Source organism: Paroedura picta, chromosome 7 (genome assembly GCF_049243985.1).
Source record: "Paroedura picta isolate Pp20150507F chromosome 7, Ppicta_v3.0, whole genome shotgun sequence".
NCBI classification, from domain to species: domain Eukaryota; kingdom Metazoa; phylum Chordata; class Lepidosauria; order Squamata; family Gekkonidae; genus Paroedura; species Paroedura picta.
The window spans coordinates 20,674,474-20,702,338 of NC_135375.1; the positions used below are offsets into that span (position 1 = coordinate 20,674,474).

General features: G+C 42.2%; 1 protein-coding gene across 5 annotated transcripts in view; it reads right to left on the reverse strand.

Moving 5' to 3' along the window:
• Window positions 1–27,865, reverse strand: part of CPLANE1 (ciliogenesis and planar polarity effector complex subunit 1) — a 66,654-nt gene that overhangs the window by 17,965 nt on the left and 20,824 nt on the right. For all 5 annotated transcript variants that reach the window (XM_077347000.1, XM_077346999.1, XM_077346998.1 and 2 more), the window contains 22 exons: window positions 27,611–27,766; window positions 26,759–26,987; window positions 26,092–26,231; window positions 25,077–25,294; window positions 23,716–23,880; window positions 22,159–22,297; window positions 20,561–20,670; window positions 19,238–19,399; window positions 19,012–19,120; window positions 18,191–18,509; window positions 15,201–16,137; window positions 11,708–11,865; window positions 11,444–11,601; window positions 10,442–10,518; window positions 8,874–9,019; window positions 7,933–8,004; window positions 6,026–6,284; window positions 4,873–5,163; window positions 4,002–4,760; window positions 2,866–3,035; window positions 1,075–1,186; window positions 795–849 (listed from right to left, as the gene is read on the reverse strand). In XM_077347000.1, the coding sequence (XP_077203115.1) occupies window positions 795–849; window positions 1,075–1,186; window positions 2,866–3,035; window positions 4,002–4,760; window positions 4,873–5,163; window positions 6,026–6,284; window positions 7,933–8,004; window positions 8,874–9,019; window positions 10,442–10,518; window positions 11,444–11,601; window positions 11,708–11,865; window positions 15,201–16,137; window positions 18,191–18,509; window positions 19,012–19,120; window positions 19,238–19,399; window positions 20,561–20,670; window positions 22,159–22,297; window positions 23,716–23,880; window positions 25,077–25,294; window positions 26,092–26,231; window positions 26,759–26,987; window positions 27,611–27,766 (4,941 nt within the window). The remainder of the gene's footprint in view (window positions 1–794; window positions 850–1,074; window positions 1,187–2,865; window positions 3,036–4,001; window positions 4,761–4,872; window positions 5,164–6,025; window positions 6,285–7,932; window positions 8,005–8,873; window positions 9,020–10,441; window positions 10,519–11,443; window positions 11,602–11,707; window positions 11,866–15,200; window positions 16,138–18,190; window positions 18,510–19,011; window positions 19,121–19,237; window positions 19,400–20,560; window positions 20,671–22,158; window positions 22,298–23,715; window positions 23,881–25,076; window positions 25,295–26,091; window positions 26,232–26,758; window positions 26,988–27,610; window positions 27,767–27,865) is intronic.

Here is a 27,865-nt window from a genome sequence, read left to right on the forward strand (position 1 = left end):
TCCATGGACATCTGGAGCGCTGCAGTTTGACTACCCCTGCTATAGCCAGATCTCAGAAGCTGAGTCACTATTTGAAGGGAGGCCACCAAGGGAAACTTTGCATGGCAGCCAATGGGAAGCCACTTCTGCTTAATCACCTGCTTTGAAAATTCTCTGAGTTCCTCGTAACTCAGCTACACCTTAATGGAACTTTGTACACGGTATTTTGAATACACCTCTCTAATATCCAACAGGCAGTTTGCCAAGTATCTGTCCAAATGGAGAGTGCGGTTAAGATGTCCGGTGCTTATTTATTTACTTCATGTATACACCACCTTTCTCCCCCCCCTCCTCCATTGTACCTGCACAACAGACCCATGAGTTAGGTTAGGCTGAGAGGTCATTCAGGAAGCGTCCATGGCAGAGTGGGGGTTTGAGCCTGGCCTTCCAGATCCTCGTCTGATACTCTAACTGGCTCAGATAATATGACCGTGCTATACAAATGATTATTGTAATCAAAACCCATTTGATTTCCAAATCCCTTCATCAACCGCAGTGTTCTTATGATCACAATAATCCTGCAAAATTGGTCAATATATTGCCACCATGAAGCTAAGGAACTGAGCAGAAACCAGCCATTCGCAGCACAATGAGTCCAGGACAGAGAATGGACACGGAGCTCACAGCTCCAACAAACTGTTCCAATATTTTTCGGCCACTATGCTGGCTACGACTTTGACTACTGCTGATCATGAATCTGCCTTGGACATGGAGGGGGCCTTTCTTTTCTCAAGCAATCTTATTAAAATACTCACCCAGCAAGTGGTCACCATCATTAAGGTCATAGTTGGATTCTGCCTGGCCGCCATCCTAACATGACAAGAAATATGCCTACATAAATGTCAATCGATAGTTCCTGATACAGCTGTTGTATTATTGCATTTAAGTATAGCAAAGGTGCAAATAATCATTTAAAGGGATATATATAAAGGAATTTGTGGCCTAGCTGTTCAGTGTTTTTGAGCAACCATGTGACTTGAAAACAAATGGCAACCAACAAGATGACTATGAATGGACATCTGCATAGCACCATACCTTTGTCTTCTCTACAATGCCAGGTAGAATGGAATCATCTTGTTGAAAAGTCACCGTTACTTTCTTCCTTTCTTGTTTCTCCTTGATTTGTTTCTTGGCATGCCTCCTCTGCCTATCAGCATATGAAGAAGAGTTGGTTCTTATATGCTGCTTTTCTCTACCCGAAGGAGTCTCAAAGCTGCTTACATTTGCCTTCCTTTTCCTCTCCCCACAACAGACACCCTGTGAGGTGGGTGAGGCTGAGAGAGCCCTGATATCACTGCTCAGTCAGAACAGCTTTCTCAGTGCTGTGATGAGCCCAAGGTCACCCAGCTGCCTGCATGTGGAGGAGGAGCGTGGAATCAAACCTGGCTTGCCAGATTAGAAGTCGGCACTCCTCACCACTACACCACATGAACATTATAACTACATTTTGATTTAAAGAGACTCTAACATGCAGGACGTTGTATGTGAGGGAGAAACTGTCTATGCCAAACAGAAGGCTTTCACTGAATCGGAGGCCACAGACTTATGACTCTGAAATTCAATCAGCACCAAGCCATCTCCTGACATGTCAGGTCAGTCTTTGCTTTTCTGCTCCCAAGCCAGGAAGAAGATAAAGTAGTTTTTGGCCTGTCTGGAGTCTTCCATCTTCCCCTTGTGTTATCAGATGGTGTTTAAAAAGTACCTCTGCAAACTGCTCCCCAAACACAGCAGGTCATACATGTGGAGTATTTGGGATGCAGTTGAGAGACTGGCTTGAATAGTTCTTACCCAGGCTTTGTGGGAGTCCATCTCCCGTTGCCCCTTCCCCATCTTCTTGGAAGGGAAACAAAACTTCCAGGACTGTCCCTTTTAAAGTAAAGTAAATCAGACAGAACCAAAATTGAATCTCAGCTTGGCCTGCTGATGTGAAAAAGATGAATGTGCTGACTGGCAACAGACCAGAATTGGCACAGGTTTTGGACCACTGCAACTGGCTGGGAAAAGTCACATTCACTCTGTGCTTTATAATCAGTGCCAAACTATAATTACTGGTGCAATTTAGATCAGAGTTGCACTGTTGAGGTAAGGTTTTTCTAATTTAAAAATGCCCCCCTCCCCCCTGTTCCTAACTGAGAAGGCTGTCATTCCAAATTGCTATTAGCCCCAGCAAAGAAAAAGAGTAGGGGAGGAAATGCCATCTCCACCGACAACCAAATTCTTCTGGCTGCTTTTCAAAGCTAAACTACTCATTAGGCAATCTCAACTTGGATTCCCAGCATAACACATCACTCCAAGATATGGGACAACTGACTATTTTTAAAACCCTGCTTTGCTCAGCTCAGTGCCTTTTCTGACTGTGGGAAGTGCACTAAAATTGACACAATGAAGTTTCTGCTTCTCAGCAGGTATATGTTTGGTTATACTACTACTACTACTACTACTACTACTACTACTATTATTTAATTTTTAGATAGCCCTTCTCCCAATAGGTCTCAGGGCGGTTTACAACATAAATAGTTAAAACACAATAAAATCCCCATAAAAACTCCAATTAACATCAGCAAAAGTTACATATAACATATAGCGGCGGTGGTCACAATTCTGATCTTAGTTCAGCCTATACTTTTATATGTTTACAATTATCAGTTATTATTGTACGGTTATTCAAATGTTTTGTAGACTGTTCCATGTATTATTCTTATGTTATTATGTAAACTGCCCTGAGCCCCGGGGGAGGGGGCTCAGGGCAGTTTTTTTTTATTATATATAAATATAATAAAATAAATAAATAGATAAATAAAATAACCCCAAACTGTTAGGCCTCACCTTGTTTTATTATTCCTGTCTTCTCTTGCTTCAAAGGGTTTAATGTTGGCTTTTAGTAACTGGATCTGCTCAGGATGGCCTTTCTGTCCAATAAATGGGGCTTGACCCATCTGACGGCTTTGCTCAAATTCAAGAAGATCCCGAAGTGGGATGAGCTTGGGTGTTGGAAGCTGTCAAGGAGAGGAAACGGAACACGACAGTCATGACACCAAAATTACAGGATGACTTGGCTAAGGAGGACAGATAAGTTAATGATGTTCAAATTCTTTTATTATAAATATAAATGGAGGCAGAGGGCTGTGGGATGGACCCTACTGCCCTGCTCAGTCAAGATCACTACCACAAGACGTATTTGGTCCAACTTCACTATTTTCCCCCTGTTTTCATTCAGCATCAGGGAGCTCTCAGGCACCTTCTCCTTTCCTCCTCTTGACCTTGTGATCATCCCTAAACCTTCTTCACTACAGTTATGGGTCTGTGGGTGGGTGTTTTTTAAAAATCATGACAAAGCCATGGTGGCTGCCATGTGGACGGGAATGTCTGGCTCTTTCCCAGTCCCATCCAAGCTAGTGCCACTTTCCCTGCCCATCCCCAATAGAGACCACCTTCCCAGCTCCTCTGGACCTAAAACCTAAAAAGGTTTTTCAGGGAGGATCAGAACTCTTTTCCTTTCAGATATACACTTTCCTCCTTATAGCTCTGTAATGAAAGGATCTAGAGTCTTCCTAAAAAAACCCAAAAAACCCTGCAGCATGGAACACATATAGGTGGATTGCTATAGCACCACCAAACAGTAGCAATTTATCAATTAACAATTTTCTAAAAACCCTGAAAAAAGTCCCCCAATGGCAGAGGGAGGATTGGGGGGGGGAAGATGAGGAAATCCAGTCCTGTTGCCACTGTATTGACACCCCAGCTGCTGCAGTAATGAAGAAACTCTGCTGCCTTACAGAAGCCATTTAAATGCAGAGCCTTCTTTCAGTGTAGGATGAGTCCTTTCCCCTGGGGAAGGCTCCGCACTTGGCTGAGCAAACCAGTAGGACATACCAAAATATATGGAATGTAAAGCACAGGAAGCAGTCAAACTTAAAAATTTATATGTGTGTGTGTGTGTATCATCTTAAAAAGCCTATTACCTTAGTAAATGGAGGTAAATTAATACACAGTAATGGTATTCCTTTTTGCTCTGATGGGTTTCTGGAATCCATGTCTTTTGTTGTCAATTTAATAGGCCTTGGAGACAAAGGATATTTGCACTGTTGATGTTGACAAGGCTTCAGAGACAGTAGGGGAATTTGAACAAAATTTTCACATGTCTTATGCAAATACATTTCCTGGTCCATCAGTGGTTTCTCTGCCCTTAAATGTGCATGATGAGGTTCTGAATGAGCCATACTTTCCTTTTTGTCATATTCAGCTAGATGCAGGTGTCTGGAAAGTCCCTTGTCCATCACTTCTGGACATTTGTTCTCCTCTTCTTGTAATCGACTTATAAGTTCAGGATTAGATTTCAATTTTAGGTGTGCTGCTGATTCAATTTGGCACGGTGGTGTCTGTGAACCCTGAGGATTCTCCACCAGACGAGATGGACCCCAAGCTTCTCGGGGTTGTGGGAACAGTCCGCTTAAAGCTTCTGGAAGTTTTACTGGACTGATCTGTAGTGAGAGGAGCTGATTCTGTGGTTTAAGTTTGAGCAGAGGAAGTCCATTTGTATTACTTAAGGGTTTCGCCAGTGGAATAAGCGTTGGGGCTTTTTTAGCATTAAGGGAAGCTGATAGCAGAGGTAATGGTCTGGGTGAGACCTGATCAAACAAGTCCCGAAACGGGGGAATCCGCCTTGTTCCAAAAGATTGGCTCTTTGGTAACCTCGGAGCATCACCAATTTGTGAAAGATTCTACATGAGGAAAAAATAATAATGCTATAATACTTGCATGGGACACATGATGCAGGTAATTCCGTCTAAAACCCCACATGACAACTTTCTAAAAAGGCAAATTTCTACTTACTGGCATATTTCCACTGTCATTTTGATCAGGTAGAATGTTCTCTTCCTGAGGGCTGGATCCTTTCTTATTAGAATTTGAAGTGTTTTCGTGAGTGGCCATTTGTCTTTTCAAACAACCATCTGCCATTTGTTCTGGGGTACACCTCTTCAAGTCAGTCCCTGCAGTATTTGAAGCCGGGCTCCTTCCCAAGTGAGACGGCTGCGACTGCTGCAAAAGGTGGGAGACGCCTGGCAGGCTGGCAAAGGATGATCCCACCACTTGCATGAGGTTCATAAAGTTGATTTGCTGGAGCTGGAACATAGACAAAAAATGGAGATTGACTAGGACGAGTCTTGGCTAAAATCCACACATCAAGTGATTTGTAAGCATCATACTAAAACAGACAGCAACAGAAACAGTACTCCGCCCCACTGATGGATTTACTCCTATTCTAATGAATGGTTACTGGAAACTATCCAAAAATTATTTAGGAAAATGAGATGGCGCAAAAGCACCTCTGAAGTTTTAATGCCTTTATTCAAGTATGATGAAATCAGCGGCTGAATAATTCCCTGCGTTGTTCTAAGTATCCCCAACTTTATTGATGATGATGATGATGATGTCAAGACCACAGTTTGGGTATGAATTACAAGTTAAGAATAGCAGATTCAGAATTGCTGCACAGTGGTCAGTTTTTTTTTTTTGTTGTTGTTGTTTACTGAAGGCACACAATACATTAAGAGCAAGATCCTAGGAATGTTTAAGCAGAAATAAGTTCCTTTGTTTTCAGTGGGCTTACTCCAGGGTAAGTGTATACTGGATTATAGTCCAAGTATCTGATCCATAAATTAATGTCTGACCTATGAACACTGATAACAGTTGACTAGGGAACCATATGGAAGATACTGCTTAGGGCTGATCCTGCGTTGAGCAGGGGGTTGGGCTAGATGGCCTCTATGGCCAACTCTATGATTCTATGGCCAACTCTATGATTCTATGATTCTATACTCAGAAAAAACAAGGCACACGTAATAAATAAATCAAGAATAATAATAGAAAAACCATAAAGGAATTGTCTTTACTCTGGGGGTTCCGTTATCCTGGTAGTTTCACTGATTTTAGCGAACTCTTCTAGCTGGATCTACATGCCTTGTATTTCTGTTTCGTTTTTTACCTGAACCAGTTTAAACATCTCATCTTGAAGCATTTGCCTGACAGTATCTGAAATGTTCAATGGCTGCGGTGCCGGGTCTGTTGGAGCCACTTCTTGCTTTGAGCCAATAGGATTGCTGGGATGAACACTTGACACCACAGTCAAAAATGGCTGTTCTCTTGCATCAGCCTCTTCTTTCTTTGAACCAACAGGATTACTAGAATGAACGCTTGACACAACAGTGGAAGACGGCCGATCATCTGAGACGGAGATCTCTACACTGTGGACACAGGGACACAAAGACTTAAGACTAACTGAAAAAGTTGGGGAGGGGGTTGGGGAGGGGGTTGGGGGGGGGAAGCCCCTCTCGTTTTCTTTAGATACATTTTATATTTATTCATTCATTCATTTACAGAAGTTATATCCTGACAAAACCTATTGGATGCTGGTCAGTTTATCTTCTCTCTCTTATATACGAGTTTTTCTCTCTGCCTTGTTTTCCTTCATGCAATCATGAGGACAGAATAAGCTCTAGCAGTGCTACTGCATGCCTTTGGACCTGGTTGATATTATACTGTACAAATAGTGATTTGATTTCTAACTCAATGCATTATTTATTTTAACTAAGTAATGTATTTGCATAATATATATTACAGAAAGATTTCCTGAAGAAGCCAGTTGATGGAACACACGGAATTTTAACTGAGTAATAAAATGTATTTTTACTTTACTTGGACTTGGCTTTATTAGTTTATTTCAAGGCTGGGGTGACCGGCACCTCTCTTAAGGAAGCATTAGCTATCTCTGAAACCCAGCCAGCCAGCTCACCCACCCTGGAAGGGCAATGGTCATGCATGCAAGTGGTAGACCTCACACTTCCAAGGATCCTGTCCACATCCTCAGATGGAACCAACCAGAAAATATCCCAAACAACTGGACATTGTGGCGTCCTGGCTTAATGGAGAGTCCAAGAAGGAATAGATTTTATCTGAAAAGTGCTGAGCAAAATGGTCACAATGGGCCACTTCATCTTGCAGGACAGATATCAACAGGTCAGATGCAATCTGTGATCTCAACCCTGGGATCATATTCCTCTTACCAGATCAAAAGTGTGACCTGAACAATAAGTTGGACTAGTTATTACATTAGATAGGTCCATGGGTGTCAGGGAGGCCTTTGCACATGGCCCAATCCTGTGGATTTATTTATTCCTAGCTGGGGTCAGGTCCAATATTAGACATTATATATTGTGAATTGGCTTTGTGCAATATAAATACACAAATGCGAGTTTTAATTAGAAGAACAGCTGAGTTTTTGTACCCTGCTTTTTGCTTCCTGAAGAAGTATCAGTGCAGCTTACAATTGCCTTCCCTTCCACTCCCTACAACAAACACACTGTGAGGTAGAGCTGGGGCCAAGAGAGTTCTGAGAGGACTGGGACTGGCCCAAGGGTGACCCAGCTGGCTACATAGGGATGAGTGGGGAAGCAAACCCAGTTCCTCCAGGTTAGAGGCCGACTCGCTTAACCACTACACCAAGCTGGCTCTTAAGCGGAATTAAATGAGACAATTCTGATATACAGTATTTGCTGGCGTATAAGACTACTTTCCCCCCCTGAAAAACATGCCTCCAAGTGGGGGGGTCGTCCTATACGCCGGGTGCACTTCAGTTGGGATAGACATAGCTGCCCATAGTGGCCCATAGTACTGTAATGTAATGTAAGAAGCTCTATATTTTGAGTGGAAATGTTGGGTGGTCGTCTTATACGCCCAATTGTCTTGTATGCTGGCAAATACGGTACATAGTATCTGCCAGCGGCCACAAGCTTTTCAAGAGACAATCATGGTTAATTAAATGTCATTTGATTTTATGTAATGGCTGCCAGGCAGCATTACAGATATAAACACGATGAACAAAGTTTCATTTACCTAGGAGTTTCTGCCTTCATTTCAGGAACGAATAAACAAGGAATACCATCAAGGACTGTCCCAGGTGTAGTACTTAAAATGAGAGAGAGATGCATGAGAAACGTTTAAACTTGATTTGAAGATATGAATTTAAAGAAGCATTACTTACAGTGCAAAGAATTACTCTCGATAACATTATGATGGCTTTTAAAACTATAAAGCAACATTGTTAACCCAGTTTGCAACTGCTGGCTGTTTACATTTGGTCTCCATAGCTATTAGCAAACAACTCAAGCGGAAGCATTTGAATTACTCAGATTACTCACACAAATGCAAGACGAATTCCTTGGCTGAAGGAAATTCAACAATTTAAATTGGCAAAAATAATACTGCTGAATAAATGAGAGGAGAAACACAATAACAAGGAGACTGATTGGCACTTCTGGAAATTTCTGCCACTGTGCTATGAATACAATGAAAATACCTTGTATGCCCTCAGGGCAGGCTTTCCCAACCAGGGTTTTGTGAAATTCTGGGGTTTCTTGAAGGCTCTGGAAGGATTTCCTAAATATGTTAAACATTTACCAGGTGAGATGACCATAAAGGTCATGTCAACCCCCCCCCCCAATGGTCAATAATGGGCCTGGAGAAGGTGGCAAGGGGAGGGGCCCTAGGTGGCTGTGTAAACAGTTATGCCTCTGAACCATAATCTGCATGATCGTGCCACTTCCGGAGTTTCTTAAAGCCTGAAGGGGGTTTCTCAATGGTTAAAAAGTTGAGAAAGGCTTCCTTAGAGCCTTGCTTAAATAAATGGAATCAATAAAGTCTAGATTGTCATTGTGGATGCTGTGGCAAACCCTACTTGGCTTTTGAGATCAGGTTAGTCTGGTCCACTTAGGTTAGTACAGTCATAAATTAGCCAGTAAAATATCCCTACTACAACATATATGCCATTTTCTCACCTATTTAAGTTGGTCATTTTTTCTCCCCCTTCCAACTCTTCCCCTTCCATTTTTCCTCCCCCTTCCGATGTTTCCATCAATGGTTCTTCCTTTGGGCATTCATCATTTGGTGACAAAAACTCCCGCTTGTCACCCACCTTGAGGCCCTGAATTAGGAGGAAAGGCAGGTTTTCTACTATTTTAATTAAGAACATAGGATAGACCATACAGTAGGCTCATTTGACATTTGTGGGTCCTCTCTAGACCTGGAAGAACAATCTGAGCCATCCCTGCAGAGCTGAACTCACGTGCCATTTTCATGAACCTGCTACTAACCAGATCAGTTTTCCCCTTTTGATTCTGGATTGAAAATAAGAGTATGAGGCCCTAAAAGAATGGGTTTTCAGATGTATCTTTGGTTCTGTAGGAATTCTCAATTTCCTTAAATATTTCCCATGCTCTTTTTGCACAGGGAAGGACTTCGACTAGGCTAGCCTTTGAATCAACATCTATGTTCCAGTGCTTCAAACAATTCTTCCTCTTAAACCTGTACAAAGTACGATAAAATTAAAAGGCCGATCTGCCTTTATTATTATTATTATTATTATTATTATTATTATTATTATTATTATTATTATTTATTTATTTATTTATTTCATAGCCCGCCTTCCTCCTTGGACTCAAGGCGGGTTACATGTAAAAATCCCCATAGCACCCCCCCTAAAAACAGCACAAATCCAACATTTACTTAGATGGCAAGATCCCTTTGACCTCCTGCAATCAGCTAACAAGAGAGTGCTTGATATTATTGCAGTACCTGAGGGGGACACTGATCTTACTAACCCGGCCTCAACCAAAGACCTGTCGGAAGAGCTCCGTTTTACAGGCCCTGCGGAACTTTGCCAGCTCTGTCAGGGTCCTCAATTCTCCCAGGAGCTCATTCCACCAGGTTGGGGCCAGGACTGAGAAGGCCCTGGCCTGGATTGAGGCCAGTTGTATCTCTCAGGGCCCAGGGGCCACTAACAGATTAGTACCCACAGAGCGAAGTGCCCCTTGGGTGTCATAAGCAAACAAACAGTCCTTGCGATAGGCTGGGCCCAAACACATTAAGCATCTATTCCAAGCATTTCTTTCTGGGGAACCCTCTGCTATCAAGTCCTTAGCTCCAGGAACAATACCTGAGCAACCATTTAAGGCAGATGTACGGAAGCCCTTGTGGGACCATTTGCAGCCCCAAAAACTACTGCCTTCCCCTGGGTTATTCACAAATGCTACTGGAATGGACTCCACTATTACTCTCTGACAATTGAAAAGCTTTCTGGTTATTTTTTTAAAGGCTTGGGACAAGCACAACTGACCCTATTCCTGGTACTTTATCAGGAGCTCTTGGGGCATGCTGAGGAGGCAATCCCAAGCAGCCAGAAAACTATTGTCAACAGGGGTGATTCACCAAGTGGCCTGGGGAAACCAGGAGGTCCCCTGACTGGGAACAAGTGTCTGTGCTGCGCTTCTCCCCTGATTTGCGTCACACTTCAGCTGCTGCATTCTTTATGCCTTGTTCCTAGGTTGTCGTCTTGACAGCAACTTGCCTTTTTTGGTTGAACTGATTTAATGCTGACAGAAATGGTGGGACTCCTCGAAGCTGCAAACGGTTCTTCAGAGAACTCTATAAAATTCAAAGACACTTAATTAACAAGAGAAATTTCTAAGGGGATGGATCCCTTCACCACCCTTTCCTCCCCTTGATCTGGGTTAAGCGCTTCCACTCGGTTTGGCTGCCTTGGCAATCACAGAAGCCCGAGGTGGCACGTAGGAGGCCAGGGACGTGGAGAGGAGGGCTGCCAGCTGGCATGCTGCCGCTGCCCTTCCTCTCTGTGCCACTGCCCACCTTGGGCTTTGGTAATCACTGTGGCAGCCGAAGCATGCAACCCTACCTTTGACCCTGCTGATATATGTAGGGATGTACTGTTCTCTGTGCATTTATCTACTTGGGCCAGTGGTTCTTAAACTGATATATTAAGAACCATATTCAAAGTTGACCTACACTTTGCAGGCCTCCCATGTTTCTTTCTCCTACATGTCCAGAGGAAACGCTCCCAAATTAAAACTCAACCACCCTACTTGTCCTGTCTTGTGTGGTTGCAATCTAAAAATAATATGTATACTTTCACAGAAGAATAATGCACACAGTCAAGAATTTCTTTGAAGCTTTCCTCTCAGTTTGCCCTGCTGTAAAAGCAAACTGCCTTTTCTGCATATGGCAGGAACGTCAACATTTCCATCTGTTTGGCTTTTTTCCATTTTCATCATGGCTTCGAGGATTGTATGAAAGTGCCCCAGATCAACCATTTAAGAACAACTGGCTCAGGTTTTAACGATGGAAACAAATTAGGGGAGGCTAAATATATATTCTGCGAAAAACTGCTGAGTTTTGTGAGCTTCTAGCACTAGTTAGAGCCTCCGGGGAGGGCGGTATAGAAGTATGATAAATAAATAGTTATAGGCATTTGTTAACAGGAGTGCACATAGTTCCATGCACATCTGCAAGGAGACTACGGAAAATTCATGCTGTTTTATTTAATTTAAATAACCTTCATTTTCAGGTGCAATGTCGGCTTCATCTGATAAGCATCCTCCCAGTTCTATCAGATCGTCTTCAAAATCTCTTCTTCCCTTCTTTGTGTTGTCTATTACAGAATTATCCTTGAAATCAATTTCTTTCTTCTCAGGATGCTTTTCATGTGAAGTCCTGCGTGTTGTAACATATAACAATTACAGATCCTTTTTTCACATTTCCATTAGCTTCTTCCTGCTCTACTCAACTCCTACAAGCAAGTGAGCATTCAGTTAATTACCTTAAAGTGCTTTCATAAGATTCACAATAAACATTTCCATCTTGGACAACAACAGCTGTTTCAGCTGATGGAGAATAACCCGTATCCATGCTACTTTCCTTCTCTAGTTTGGATGGAAAACCTGAAGAATGGGTACTTGTGCATGGTTTCCTGGGATTCTGAAAGAACAATCACATAAGGCTTGTATGTTAAAAACATAACCCACAATAAAACACCTCTAAAGCTGTAATACCTGGCAGCAGGTAATTGAGGTGCAATTCCAGCTCACCTCCTCATGGTGCACATTGGACAACACTAAAAACTTAGAACTTCTGGCTCCTGGACAATCGTAGCATATCCTGGCTAGACTATACACATGGAGACAACCAACCAATCAAAGAATTCTTCTCAGGACTACTTTACAAGGGGATAGGAGACTGCATGTGAATCTATCTTAATAACTGGATCCAAGCAAAGGAGATTCAACTGCTAAAGGAAGTTTCTGGGCACACAGCCAACACCCATAAGCAATTTGAGGGACATATAATTTCACTGGCTGATAGTAATATCTTTAAGATCAAATGTCATGAGTTTGTAATCAAATTAATTAATACATCTTAAATAATTTCTCCTGAGTATTAGTATGCCAAATTCACAAGTTGTTTTTTTTTAAGTCTGCCTCTATTCTATTTGAGTGTATTACATTTGTCTGGAGGATAAAATGTAACCAATCTGTCTCTGAAGTGTGCATGCACACAAAAGCTTATGCCCACAATTAAACTTCATTGGTCTTAAAGATGCTGCTGGACTCCAACTTTGTTCAAAAGCAACCAATGGCTTGCCCTCACTGAAAATGTACTTTTGTGTCTTCCCAATCCACTGCAGTAGAATGCCCCCCGATAGGGACCCCCAGGAATAGCATTGAGAGGAGAGTTGAAATTCTGACTGGGGGTATGTGGGGGGGGGGAGATGGCAGTCTCTGCAGGTATAATCCCAGGGACTCAATCCTATAGCCAGGATTTTCATCTGTCGGCCACTGTGACACCTAGACAATTTAGAAAGATTACACAACAGGACTTCTCCTAAATAAATACCATAGCCCTAGCCTCTCTCAAGTCTTTGGGAACATCAAGATGCATCATAGAAAGAACTCCTGAATTCTTGGAATGTTTGTTGTATTTCTTAGCAACAGCTTTACAGGAAAGTTGATTATTTAACAGTCTATGCTTTCCTTGGCACTCAGCCAAAGAGTAAAAAGGCTAAACAGAGAACAACAAAAGTCTATGACTGCTTCCCCTATAAGCATCTTGAATCAGTGTGTTACTGTAGTCAGGTCCAGCTAAAATAGGGCTCTTGTGAAAATGAAGGGGGAAAAAAGGACATGCCACTATTTCTAAGGGTGGTTCACAAGCCAAAATGTGGCACAAACGTGGCCTAGTTCGGAGCCCCCAAGCTGATGTTTGGGGAAGGTGCCTTCTGTAAATATTTACCAGACAAGTTTGGCTGTTCAGGCCATTTAAACCTAACAACTGACAGGCACGGGTCCAAAGGTTACCTGTTAGATTTAAATGGCTACAAGTCTTTTCATTTTATCCTCACAACAACCCTGTGGAGTAAATTAGACTAAGCACCTGTAACTGCTCCTAGGTGAGCTTCCACCGAAGAATGGTGATTCATATCAGTATCTCCTAGATTCTAGGTTGAAATTCTAATGACAACCCTAATCCAGATTTATGTATTCACAGATCTCGCTGTGTTGAGAATTAGGTATATTGATGATATATTGAATATCTGAATAACCTTCTTAATTGCACCCACAAGGTAACATTAAGGGACAAAGCCATACTGGTTATACTAATGCTGAGATACAGACTCTCAATCTAGAAGCGAAAATGTTAGTGGAAATTTTATAATCTATATTCATCAATATAATTGGGCGATATGATTCCCTTAATGTTGGGCCTTTATTTGATTTCAGAATTAAAATTAATTTAGTTCTCCGCCATGATGGAAGCAAAGGAGAATCTTCTATGATCTCTTTAATTAAAGGGGGAAGATAGAGAGCCAAAATATCATTATACACACCACTTTCCAGGTTGCAAAGTACTGCACAATTTTAATTAAGATCAGACAACTAAGTATAGCTTCTGTATAGTTTTTGCCTCTTGCTTGATCTGTTTTATTAACCATTAATTTTTATTCTAAGTTTACTGTTTTATAGTTTTATAGGCTGGCAATTGCTGTAATAAGATTTGATTTGAAATATCACTATAATGTTTATAGAATTTGGATGTAAACCCACCTATTCCAGGCACAAATCCTGTTTCTAGTGAGTTAACTGCCACCTTAATCTCTTCTAAAGTTATATTTCTATTTAACTCATCCCTAAAGCTAGGGTCCAGCTGAGAAACACTCGCTGTGCGACAACAGTCATTAATCATTGAAGGGTCCCTATAAAGTAAAAGTAAAAGTATCCCCTGTGCAAGCACCGAGTCATGTCTGACCCTTGGGGTGACGCCCTCCAGCGTTTTCATGGCAGACTCAATACGGGGTGGTTTGCCAGTGCCTTCCCCAGTCATTACCGTTTACCCCCCAGCAAGCTGGGTACTCATTTTACCGACCTCGGAAGGATGAAAGGCTGAGTCAACCTTGAGCCGGCTGCTGGGATTGAACTCCCAGCCTCATGGGCAGAGCTTTCAGACGGCTGCCTTACCACTCTGCGCCACAAGAGGCTCTTAGGGTCCCTATGGATATCCAGAAAAAAATAGTTATACATTGAACAAAAAGGGGGATCCTAAACTGCTCTGGAAAGAATGAACTGTTGAGATCAGCTGAGACTCAGCTGATGGAAAAGGGTCAAAAGGCAAGGAAGAAATATCTAGGAACTTAGAAATCCTGAAGGGGAAGACTGGTGGGCTGTGTAGGATTCCTCAGCAGGCCAGGCAATACAACTAATTTATTTTATTTATTTAGATTTTTATACCGCCCATTTCTTTGCAGCTCTGGGCGGTTTACACTGAACATTATATAATACAAATTACATGGAACGATGTATTGTACCAACAGTATGTAACATAAACTTTCATAAACAGTATGTAACATAAACCACATTATAAATAACAATTCAGTAACATTGGGGGTTGATTCTTTCATGGGTTGGTTCTTTCAGTCTGGGGGTTCAGCAGCTGTTCTACGTCAGTCGGCCTCAAGTGAAAGCCTGGTGGAGGAGCTCCCTCTTGCAGGCCCTGCGGAACTGTGGAAGTTCGGGCAGGGCTCTGCTCTCTTCAGGGAGCTCGTTCCACCAGGTGGGGGCCAGGACCGAGAAGGCTCTGGCCCTTGTTGAGGACCAACGTGCTTCTCTGGGGACAGGGATCCGCAGCCAGTTGGAGGTGGCGGAGTGTAGGGCTCTTTTGGGGGTATGCCACACTCCCTACTCATAGGTCCCCAGCTCTGCTTTCTTATTTCTAAACTCATGTATCCAAAATAAAACGAAAGTGCTGCCATAAATGCTTACCCCGAAGTCAGCATCTCTCAATTCACTGCCGTGCAGTTGTTCCAAAAGCCAGAAAGACTCAAGGATGGCAGATGCAGATGTTTTCACATGCATCATTGGCCGGCACTCCTGAAGTGGATCTGCTGAGATGTGATCATAAAGCAGCTGCCTATCACACCATCTGATCATCCATTCGAGTAAACGGGCAATATTGTCAAATTTACTCTTTATTTCTGGAGAAAACTCCTCTCGTTGCATATCATCAGCCACCTGTTTGGCTTTGTAGATATATTTATGAACTGGAGGTGCCTGGATAGTAGGAGAAGCATGGTCAGACAAATTCTGAGTTAATACTGGTCTAAGAGTTATTCCTTTACTGGAACTGGCTCCATAAATTGACTGTGGGCTCAGACCAAATAATCCTCTTTTCACGGTGAGTGTCTTCAATGAGTCATGGCCAGAAGGCTCAGCTGGTTGTTGAACGGAGGCAGGCAAAGGGTATTTCTTAAATTCCTTTTTATTTTCATCACACCAAGACTCTGGTTTAGAATTACTGGACTTCAGAATAAGGGTGTAAGAAGAACCAGCTCTAAAAACATTTTGGCTCTTAGTTCTATTCTGTCGACGTTTCAGTGTTGTGTGAACATCAAAAAGGAGGGAGTTCAATTCGTGCTCCCGAAGGAGGGCTGAGAAGCTCTTCAGAAAAGGAACTGCTGAGTCCCTGTGACCGATGTGATCTCTTTCCAGCACGTAAGTCAAAAAGAGGTCTAAGAACTTCATGTATTCGTCATCATCACGTTCAAATTCCCACACTCCAACCACCGGCAAGGCAGGGTGACTAGGGAGGGCTTCTTTATTGGTCTTTCTTCTACTGGCTGCTTCTTTCACACTGGAGTCTCTCACCTTTTCAGGAGCGTTCTTATATTCTGTCAAATTCACTCCACAGGTACGCATTTCCCTACAACACAGCAAATCAAAACACAGGATTTAAAAGAAGAAGAAGAGTAGGTTCTTATATGCTGCTTTTCTCTACCGGAAGGAGGCTCAAAGCAGCTTACAGTCACCTTCCCATTCCTCTTCCCACAACAGACACCCTGTGAGGTGGCTGAGGCTAAAAGAGCCCTGATATCACTGCTTGGTCAGAACAGCTTTATCAGTGCTGTGATGAGCCCAAGGTCACCCAGCTGGCTGCATGTGGAGGAGTGCAGAATCAAACCCGGCTTACCAAATTAGAAGTCTGCACTCCTAACCACTACACCAAACTGGATGGTTAATTATAGAATCATAGAGTTGGAAGGGGCCAAGCAGGCCATCTAGTCCAACCCCCTGCTCAACGCATGATCAGCCCTAAGCATCCTAAAGCATCCAAGAAAAGTGTGTCTCCAACCTTTGCTTGAAGACTGCCAGTGAGGGGGAGCTCACCACCCCCTTAGGCAGCCTATTCCACTGCTGAACTATTCTGACTGCGAAAATCTTTTTCCTGATATCTAGCCTATATCATTGTAGTTTAAACCCATTACTGCGCGTCCTTTCCTCTGCAGCCAACAGCATCCTGCCCTCCTCCAAGTGACACATTTTCTGCTTTCAATGTTTTTTTAAAAGAATAGTTCAAAAAGTATGTGGCTGTTTTCACAGATGGCTCCATGGTGGGGCCAGATGGAACCTGGTAACAGCCACCACCTGGAGTTTACCCTTGATAATCTTGAATGTTTATGCGAGTGAAACAAAAATGCTCTCCCAACCTTCCACAGAGAGGTCTTGGCTCCAAACGCCCCCCCAACACACACATGGGAAGTTCTTAGCCAAACAGTCTTGCTCTTGGACAAAGTTGGCCAAAAGCTGCATCCCGGAAGCTATCTTAACAGTGTATTCTAAGGACAGACAGAGGAGAGAAGTGTGTTCTAAGGAGAGACAAAAGAGAAGAGCAGACTGAAATAAAGACTCACAAAGAGAGTAAAAACGGAGGCTTTAGCTGAAACAACTCTGGTAGTAGGATTGCGAGTATTTGAGTAATATTCTAAATGTTACATCCTTGGGGTTTTTAATGCACAACTCAGTGAGTGAAATGCACCCTGCGGGCTCCCCACAATTTGGTATTTTGTACACCTATAGAAAGGAAGGTGTTTATCCTTTGTAGCTGGAAACTCCTACATTTAAACCAGTCCTGCACTGAACAAATGATATCTTTCAAATTAATGTAAAATTTGTAAGGAAGCACAAAGCAAAAATAAAACCAAAACAACCATGTGTTTTGGAATACATTATTTGGAATTCTTAATTTGATTTTTTTCAAAAAAAAGTAATTTCAAAAAAAGTCCATGTATTATTAAACATGCTTCAATATATTTTTCAAGCAGAAAATAAATATTCTCCTTTGAAAGGGGTCTGGGATCAAAATTGTTTCAGTGTGGTGGTGCTCTCCCTTCTGGGGTGCCAGAGGATCTCCAAGAACTGGTTTAGCTAAGGGGGAGAAGAATGCTTAAAAGGAACAGTTCTTATTGCTCCTATTAAAATATTGTTCTGGTTGACAAGTTACATTCTGATTGTTATATTTGTTATATTGTTACAATGTTCTATGCAGTGATCCCCAACCTTTTTTGGGCTGGGGACCGGGAGGGGAAGGAGGCACGGGTGCTGTCACACGCAAACTAGAAGGTGTGCCTCCCCCCCCCCGCAGCGCAGCACTCACTGCGCCGAGAGTGATCGGCCACCTCCCGCCGTAGCAAGCGCCGTGCTGTGGGGGAGGGAGGTGCGGGTGCCGGCATGCTGGTTCCTGCAAACGCATACTGGTGCCTCCCTCCCGCTGCGGCCCGGTACGGCTCTGTACCGGGCTGCCGCCCGATGGCTGGGGAACACCGTTCTATGTAAACCAACAGCTGTATGGAAGGGCGGTATAAAACTCTAAATAAATAAATAAAGTAGCATGAGATTGTCCTAAACTGGCTAATCCAGAACAAATAAAGTAATGGAAAGCTGAACTAAGCTACGTTAAGAAACAGCACAAACTTTACCTGTACAAGTCTTGCATCTGTGAAGGAGTACTCTTTCCTGTTTCATCCATCAGCAAAGCTTCAGAGACCGAATCTCCTGTCTCAGCCTCGCTATAAACCTGAGGGTTGCCCAGATCGGAGACTGTGCTTCTACTCAGGCTAGTTCCCAAAGAGAATCCATCATAGCAGCAAGTTCCAAGATCTTGGCTCTCCTCTTCAGGCGGCTCCCAGATACATCTTTGATTTGGCCCTATGTTCCTTATCACACGTTTTGAGGTTTTCAGACTCACTTTATGGGCAGCCTCTATAACAGCAGACATCATTTTCTCATTGTTGGGGCCTGGCCATAAAGACACACACAGGATTCATTGTCACTATTTTACAGGATCGATATTAATCAGCAATCATACCTGACAATCCAAGCATTGGCATTTCAAATGCACTAGGTCAGGGGTAGTCAAACTGCGGCCCTCCAAATGTCCATGGACTACAATTCCCTGGTTCAGTATACATTTGCTGGCAGGGGCTCCTGGGAATTGTAGTCCATGGACATCTGGAGGGCCGCAGTTTGACTACCCCTGCACTCGATGCACAATGTCGCTCCACGTGCATTTATTTACTTAATTTATATTATCATTTTAAAACAAGAAAATATATTCAATTGCAACCAGATTTTCCATTGAGAGCTATCTTCCATGAGTTTTTCTCTGTGGCTTAGAAGCAAAGGTCATAACTTGGTCAATACTGTAACACTTCCACTTGCAAGGAAAGCCTATTTTTTTTTTAGAAAATGCTAAACTGCTATCATTCCACATGGTGTTTCTTTCAGTGTCAGATGTTACCTTTGACTACACAGTGTCTAAGTCGCTGGTGCAGACCATTATATTTATCCCTTAGTGGGACTCTTACGTCTTCACGGTTAGGAAATGCTTTCACCAAAATTTCTGCCACCTGTACAGAAGAATACATTTTGAGGTCACTTTAACGGGGAAATTATTTTAACAGGAATATAACATGAAAAGGAAGCTAAAATGTAACGCTCTTTACCTTCTGATTCGACAGCCTTACCTTTTGGATGGGCGGCAATTCCCCAATAAGACTCAGAATGATATCCTGGATAAGCTCTTCAACATTCATGAACCTAGCAAAAGGAAGCATTCGGCAAGCCCAGTCCAATGCATTCAGACAGCGCTCCACTACGCAGGCGTCAAATTCAGGTGTTCTGCTTTCCTAAAAAGACAAGACAAGTACGTGGTCTAAGATTTGATCTGATGTCTGGTAGTCTTACAGTGTTACAGAATTACTCCAGTTTGGAGTAACGGTCCATGGGACACAACTATAAGCCTCAAAACATACATCAAAGCAGATCCATGTTTGAACCTGAATCTGTTCCAATGAAGTATAAAATGGAGGGTGGGAAGCCCAACCTAAGCACAAAAGGTGTCTATGAATGAGGAGGGCTGAATTCTGCCCCCATAATCAGCAGCCATGGATGATGATGATGATGATGATGATGATTTCGATTTATTTCCCGCCACTCCCAAATGGCTTGTGGCGGGTTACAGTGTCCTAAAACCCCATTAAAACTCCCATTAAAAGACTATAAAGATTACTTCCCTGCAGTTCATTCCCTAGCTGGGTTCCAATTCTGGAAGTCAGAACAGCTAGGAAAGAATTGCCAGGGGGCAAACTGGGAAGGGAGACTAGCAGTTTATTTATTTATTTGATTTTTCACATTTATATACCTCCCTCCCCGAAGGCTCAGTTAAGAGTGTTGAACAAGATCCTGAAAGGTCCAGGTTCAAACCCAAACCTGTAATGGAAGCTCACTGGCTGACCTTGGGCCAGTCACACTTTCTCAGCCTAAGCTACTTCACAGGGTTCTTGAGAGGATCAAATGGAGGGAATGACAACGATATAAGCCACTTTGAGTCCCCATTGGGGAATGAATTCAATAAAGAATTCTCTTGTGCTCTAGGACAGTGGTCCCCAACCCCCGGTCCGGGGACCGGTACCTGTCTGTGGATCAGTCAGTACCGGGCCGCGGCTCCTCCACATCCTCCTCGCTGGCTGCTGCCTCGGGGGCTGCCCTGACACTCTTCCACCGGTTCACCTTTGGGGCTTTCCAGCAGCCGCCATGGCTGGGGCTCCCCCTTGGCGTGGCACTGCACAGCTGCTGCTGGCTGTGCCCCCCAGTGGGCGGCAGGAAGTCAGGGACACCGGCAGGAAAGCAAGTGGAGCAGGGGTTCAGCTGGTGGTGGCGACGTCCCTCGCAAAAAGACTACCTCCCCCCAGGCTTCAGTAAAATTGTCAAGCGTTGACCGGTCCCCGGTGATAAAAATGTTGGGGACCACTGCTATAGGAAACACATTTCTAGCCCATTATAATTACTTTCTGATTTTCTGAATTTTCTCTGGCAGCTTGGTACCGTCTGCAACTGTCCGACAACCTTTCACGCACGTGAAGCATCCAGCACAATCCACACAGTTCCCTAAAGCACTCTGGGAAAGAAAGGCAGATACACAAAATCTTCATCAACCCAGTAAAAAGGAATATAAAACAGAAAATTCAATTTCCATGCCTTTTCATTTAAAGTAAATCTGAATTATGCTGTTGACCTTTTAATGAATGGTATTGGCTTATCTAAATTCCTATGGCATTGTCAAGAAATTTCAAATACCGCTCAGTTTTTTTAAATATATACTATTAATTCTAAATATACCACAAAGTTTCCTACATCAAAACAGGATTAGACCACAGAAAGTAGTTAAGCAATTAACAGTGTACTTTTGAATATAATTATATTTCTCTAAAAAGAGCCTCTTGTGGCGCAGAGTGGTAAGGCAGCCGTCTGAAAGCTTTGCCCATAAGGCTGGGAGTTCAATCCCAGCAGCCGGCTCAAGGTTGACTCAGCCTTCCATCCTTCCGAGGTCGGTAAAATGAGTACCCAGCTTGCTGGGGGGTAAACGGTCATGACTGGGGAAGGCACTGGCAAACCACCCCGTATTGAGTCTGCCATGAAAACGCTAGAGGGCGTCACCCCAAGGGTCAGACATGACTCGGTGCTTGCACAGGGGATACCTTTACCTTTACCTTTATATTTCTCTAAATGCCATTGTGTTCACTGGGTTTAAAAGTGTAAAAAAAGCCTGCTTAGTATTGCCCTATTAGTTGTTTATTACAGATTTCACATACATAAAATAATCATACCATGTTCCCAGAGTTAAATATTAAGTAAAATAAGGCAGCCAGTCTTCTGCTATTAGTTCATAATGTGCTGTATTAACATTTGTGTCTAAAAATAATCTTGCATCTGATGACATTTCATCAGGGGGGGCATCTTTGTGTCAACCAATGGTATGTGGTTCAGATTGTTCACTTTGGGGATGTCTACCAAAAGCTTTCTAACCCCCTGGTTCCTTTACATTATTATCTCTGCCTCTTTACAAAATTATCAGCAAATTCTCTGTATTTCCTTAGAGGTCTGAGCTGCTTGTGTTCATCATGTGTCCCCTTATAGGTACAGTGAATGCTCCTGATCCAATTGTTTGAAGGACCCATGATACTAAGTCCTGTGGCATTTTTGTTTTAGCAAAAGAAACAACACATCAACACATTGGAAAATTTTTAAACAAAGGCTAGATAGCCATCTGACAGGCTGATTCTGTGAAGGCTCAAGGGGGTGGCAGGTTACAATGGATTAGCGATAGGGATGTGAGTGTCCTGCATAGTGCAGGGGGTTGGACTAGATTACTCAGGAGGTCCCTTCCAACTCTATGATTCTATGATCATTTTTCATAATATAAAACTCTGCATAACAATCAAACAGCAAAACAAAGTTCATCAGTGAAACAAATGGAGCTGAGCCAGCTTTTAGCTTCTTGACTAGGCTAGCAGACATTACTCTTAAAACAAAATTTCAGAAATGACATTATGGTACAGATTTCATCCCTCCAACTCTATCACTTTCGTCACTTCAAAATACAAACCTATTATCCTACACGAAATAACATCAAATCCACTGTCTCCAGATGATGTGGGTTTAAAGAAAACTGTAGGAGACTTAGAATAAGTAAGCAAATTTTCAGGAAGTTCATTTAACAATGGAAGAGCTCCTTTTTTGCGAATCTGAAAGTGTGGAAGGAAAAAGAAAAGACAGAGGTGACGACTTAGTATATAGTGTTAGAGCATCAAGCCCCCCCTCCCCTTCTTTTCACAGTGCAATCCCAGAGTTACACTCTTCTAAGTCAACTGACCTCAGTGAACACAGACTGATTTAACTCTGTTCAGGATTGTACTGGAAATCTACTTCTGACTGGGATCCTGAGTTGCAAGTCTGTGATGGGCAGTTTCAAGGCAGTCGTGTGACAGGAAAGGGAACCAGAGTTATGATTTCACCAATTTCAAAGCTAGGCCCATGACCAACAAATCAAGAGAGTCAGTTATAGGAAATACTCTACCAAGCACCAGGAGGTATATAATGTGGAACAAACTGAGGTCAAAGCAAAGGAGATACTCTTCACTGCTGAGATCTCAAATGTGTTGTGTGTGTGTAAAGGCCAAGAAAAGAGGCATGTTGCCTTTGTTATCTTGCAGATATACTAGCAACGTGCCTTGCTCTAGAGGCGACTGCAATTCAGTAGGTGGAATTCCACAATCTAACTGTGGGCCCAGCCAGACCCATGGATTGAAGACTATCAGCACAGGGGACGTAACAGCAGAAGAAGCCAGTATTACTTAGGTAAGACATGCTTCTTTCTTCCCCTTCTTTTGAAATTATGTCACTTGGGGAAGGGGAGCACAGTCCTCATTCGAATGGCTGAATTCAGCAGCAACCCTAAACCCACTAGGAAAGCACTGATTTTAAAACGTTATCAAAAGATATACTACATTATATATTTTATTACATTCAATTATGGATCTAACAGATTAAATAGAGTCTATAAATATCTGCTTCTTTTAATATATTCAGCTTCATTTTGGATTCATACATTTAAGAAAATTGGACACTATTCTGTACTTTGATTTTTCATTATTATTTCCATTATTATTACTAATAACTGCCTGAAAAAATATTCCAAATAAATAACAGGGGCTGAAGTGGTAAAACAGGATAGTGTTCCCTCTATCCCCACCACATAGGCATGATTTCCAAATGTTTAGAATTGTTTTTCAAGGCCAAGTTAACATCAACAGAAGCAGTAAAGAGAGATGCTAAATTCCAGTTCCAGAGTAAGTATTGACTAATGCTGCATTAAAAGTATGTTCCAAGCTAAGGAAACGATTATTGACTGGAGGAAGAAAGAGAAGGCACATGGCTAATGTAACAACTACTTTGCAGAAAGAGGTTCAATTTATCTTGAATCTTTATGTAACCTGCTGTGCAACTGAAAATATTGGAACAAAAAATATTTTTAGGAAAAGCGCACACTCAACTGTGCTCCAGCTACATCTGGAGCATGTTATACTTTTCGGACTTTTAAAATGTTGCTTTCAGTAAGTTAGAATCAACATGACTAGATTTAAGAGCGGTTTAATTCACATACCTTTTGCATAATTTTTCGTGCCCGTGTTAGTTGAACGATATACCACTGAGCAGCAGGGAAAGAACAATGAGCAGCCCGGAAAAGGAGAAGAATTCGTTGAACCACTCCGGAAACCTTCTGCCGACATTCTCTTTCTAGTCTTAGTGGCAAATCGGCACATTCTTCCTGAATGTTACAAAATTTAAAAGGCAGAGGAATAGGACAGTTCATGGTGAAATAAGTGCATGCCATGACGATTCTTCACCACAGTCTGCATTTGCCCATGTGCTCCCTGATCCTCTGCCTTAGCTGGTGTCATTCTGCAGAATCATAGAATCATAGAGTTGGAAGGGGCCATACAGGCCATCTAGTCCAACCCCCTGCTCAACGCAGGATTAGCCCAAAGCATCCTAAAGCGTCCAAGAATAGTGTGTATCCAACCTTTGCTTGAAGACTGCCAGTGAGGGGGAGCTCACCACCTCCTTAGGCAGCCTATTCCACTGCTGAACTACTCTGACTGTGAAAATTTTTTTCCTGATATCTAGCCTATATCGTTGTACTTGAGGTTTAAACCCATTACTGCGTATCCTTTCCTCTGCAGCCAATGGGAACAGCATCCTGCCCTCCTCCAAGTGACAACCTTTCAAATACTTAAAGAGGGCTATCATTAACTATGCTTAAGGGAACACAGGTGGCATCCTAGACAGGGGAGCTTCATGTGACCAGCTGAACTCCTGTGCTGGATCACAGCCTCTCTCTGAAGCCCACCCTGACACTAAGACACTAAATGAATGGGGTTACTCACTCTGGCCCTTCTTATACTTCCAAAATGAATGGTTAAAGGTCTTTCAGAAGGAAAACTAAACCTGAATGCATTGGAAAGTAAGCCACAACATTTTTTGTGTTGTTAGTTTTACTTATATCTTTTTTTAAAAAGCATCCCTCTTTAAGCACTCTTCTTTAAAAAAACAACAATCTGTCTTCATATAACTGATATAAAATTAAACAGCTGGGACCATAAATTTATTGCACAATTCTTTAGAAAAATTTAAATATTTAATATTGGGGGAAATAAAAGATAACAATGTCTTAACTACGCCAATTAGCAACACCAATGTTTTGCAATTCCTTCTACGTAAATAAATGTATAGAGTTTTTTCTCCCTGGCCTTAAATTCATTCTCTCAATCAAATATGACTGACAATTCAAAACAATGCAAGATTATTGGGGGGGGGGGGTAAATAATACTTTTAGATATTGTTTTCTCAGTTCTAAACTAATTTAAAGTGTCTGAACTACTATAAAAAGTTAATGTCGTAACTGGAATTGAACCCAAATTTTAACGTCTCAGCTCTTTGCACAAAAATCCAGAAGATGCTTACTTCGCTAGGAAATGCTGGCTGAGGACAGTATAAGGGCGGTGCAGGAAGATACAAGCCTTCAGGCACCAAATTGTAGAATTTTCCGCTAAGGTCCTTGGCGCAGTCCATCAAGAGCTGAAATATCTCTGTAAGAATATCTGCATCTGCCATAACAGCTGCTTTCAGTATTTCTTCAACTGATTTGAAAAGCACATTTGCATCTTCCTCCTCAATGGGATCTGAAGAAAAGACAAGTAATAAAGCAAATGCTTTAATTAGTATTTCTTAACAGCCTGCACTGCTAAATCTAACAATTCATTTATCACAATAAAGATGCATTTTTTACAGAGTTCTTTCTAGATGTATTCTTTTGTCAAGCAGCTAGGCTTTACATGTGACCCAAAGCACCACTTGGTATATTTGGATTCCCAAAATTCATCTTGGTGACCTCCTTACAGACTTTTTTTCAGAATGCTTCTATCAGTTTTAGAACCCTTATCCTAGACTTAGCACCCCAGAATATTAACATGGCTTTTTAATGTATGCTTTTATTATATGTGCTTTTAAACTAAATAATGTGGAAGTAACTTTAGAAGTTTTGTGGGATTTCAGTCTAAACAGGTAACATAATATTGTACACGCCTAGATCTCAAAGAGGAGATATCTGGACTGGACTACTTCAGAATGCAGTGAAGACTTCTGTGATCAAATGGTTTTGCACATAAAGAAGTTTCCTGCAGAGAGAAACCCATTTTTAAAAATATACAAAGAAATACTCCCATCATTTGAAACTCCACCTTCGGTGTGAAATGGTATAACTCAAACATACTCACTGCCTCTGTCAGAACTAAGCCAGAATTTTCCACAAAACATGCAGAATATTGACAACTGTATAGCAGCAGAAACCTAAAATAGCTACAGAATAGAAGGCATTAGCTTAAGAGACCACCTTGACCTCAGAAAAGGACAAATATATGTGCATAACTACATAAAATAGAATCAATATAAAAGAAACCCAGTTGTAATGATCGCATACCTGTAAACTGTTTGTATTTCAATTCTCCTTCATTTGATGTTTCCACATTGGCCGGCTGGCCCATAAAATACTTTAATCGTTCTTGAAAAATCTGTGTTGGAGTCAAGTACAGTGGCAAACATAGGTCTACTTTTCGTGACCTGAAAGCATACAAAGAAAAGTATGTAAGATAACTGCTGTTTTCCAAATGGCCTCTATGGCAGGCAGTCCATAATATTTACAAGGTACAGAGCATTTGCAACATCTTGTAAGCATGCACTTGATCTGAGGAAGTGAGGTTACTTCTTTCCCACTCAGTTCCCTTTGCTACTGACACAGATATCTGCAGCAGAGATCCCACCAGAGTTCAATTACTAGAAACAAACGCTTCAAGCTGTGTGATCAGGGAATTTTTTTATTTAGAAGAAGAGTTGGTTCTTATATGCTCCTTTTCTCTACCCGAAGGAGTCTCAAAGCGGCTAACATTCGGCCTTCCCTTTCCTCTCCCCACAACAGACACCCTGTGAGGGAGGTGAGGCTGAGAGAGCCCTGATGTCAGGAAAAGAAATTCTTTTTAAAGCACAGAATTAAAAGGCTTACATATTGAGGCCTGATAAGTCTATAACATGGCAGGTAACAAAATAATACCGCAAAATCCAGTTTCATTGTTTAGGTGAAAATGACTCACCTTGGGAAGCCATTGTCACGTTGACAATACTGATTAAAAGCGACACCAATTGAAACAGACATCTTCCAGTCTCCAAGCTTATGTGCCAGCCACACAGCTTCTGGAATCAGCCCACCAATCAGAAACAAGTCAAGAGCATATTCAGGTGTCCAGACACAAGAAAGACCTTGATCTCTAATTGCACTGGTGATTCTGGAATGTTCTAGTGGGACAACACGAGGATACCTGTCTAGGATTATAAAAAAGGTTGTTTTAGTTCCACCATCCCTAGGTTCCTTTGTTGGGTAACTGGTCTAGATGTACCTCTTTATTTGGAAGGAAGACCAAGGGCAAAGTAAAACCTTTGTCATTTGCAGACATCATTTTTAGCAGATAAAAATTTACCATGAACCTAAGATTTACTGCTTTTCTCAGACTCTCTCTATCTAGTGCAGGCTTTCTCAACCAGGGTTTTGGGAAACCCTGGGGTTTCTTAACAGCCCTAGAAGAGTTTCCCAAATAGGTGGGAATTTATTAATATTTTATCAGGCGATACGACCCTATATGGGGATGTCGACATCCCCCCCAAAATGGCCAATGAAGGGCCTGGAAGGAGTCAGAAGGGGAGGGGCCCTGGGTGGGTGTGTACACAGCTATGCCTCCCAACCATATTTTGCACAATTATGCCACTTCTGGGGTTTCCCAAGGCTTGAAGAATGTTTCAGGAGTTTCTTAATGGTAAAAGAAGTTGAGAAAGACTGATCTACTGCCACTGCATCCACCAATCTGTAATTCTTTGTTCTTAGTAGTACTGAAATCCCACTGGATGGTTATGCCATATGATGCTAAAGTGTAACAATATTGACAGAATACCTGGCCTGATGTGAAGCGGAGGTAACCCAGCAACATTATGTGGAGGAATCACAAAAAGTGGCTCGTTAGTGAAGTAGGCTGCCATGAATCGAGCCAGCGACTGAACCACTGCCAGGATAGCCTCAGTATGAACAGTTCTAAACAGGAGTTCAGCATCTATAATGAACAGGTGTACAACATGTGACAAACATAATGTGAGTTTTATTCAGAATAAATCAACATCATTAAGAATTCAATACGGCAATCCTCAGCAGA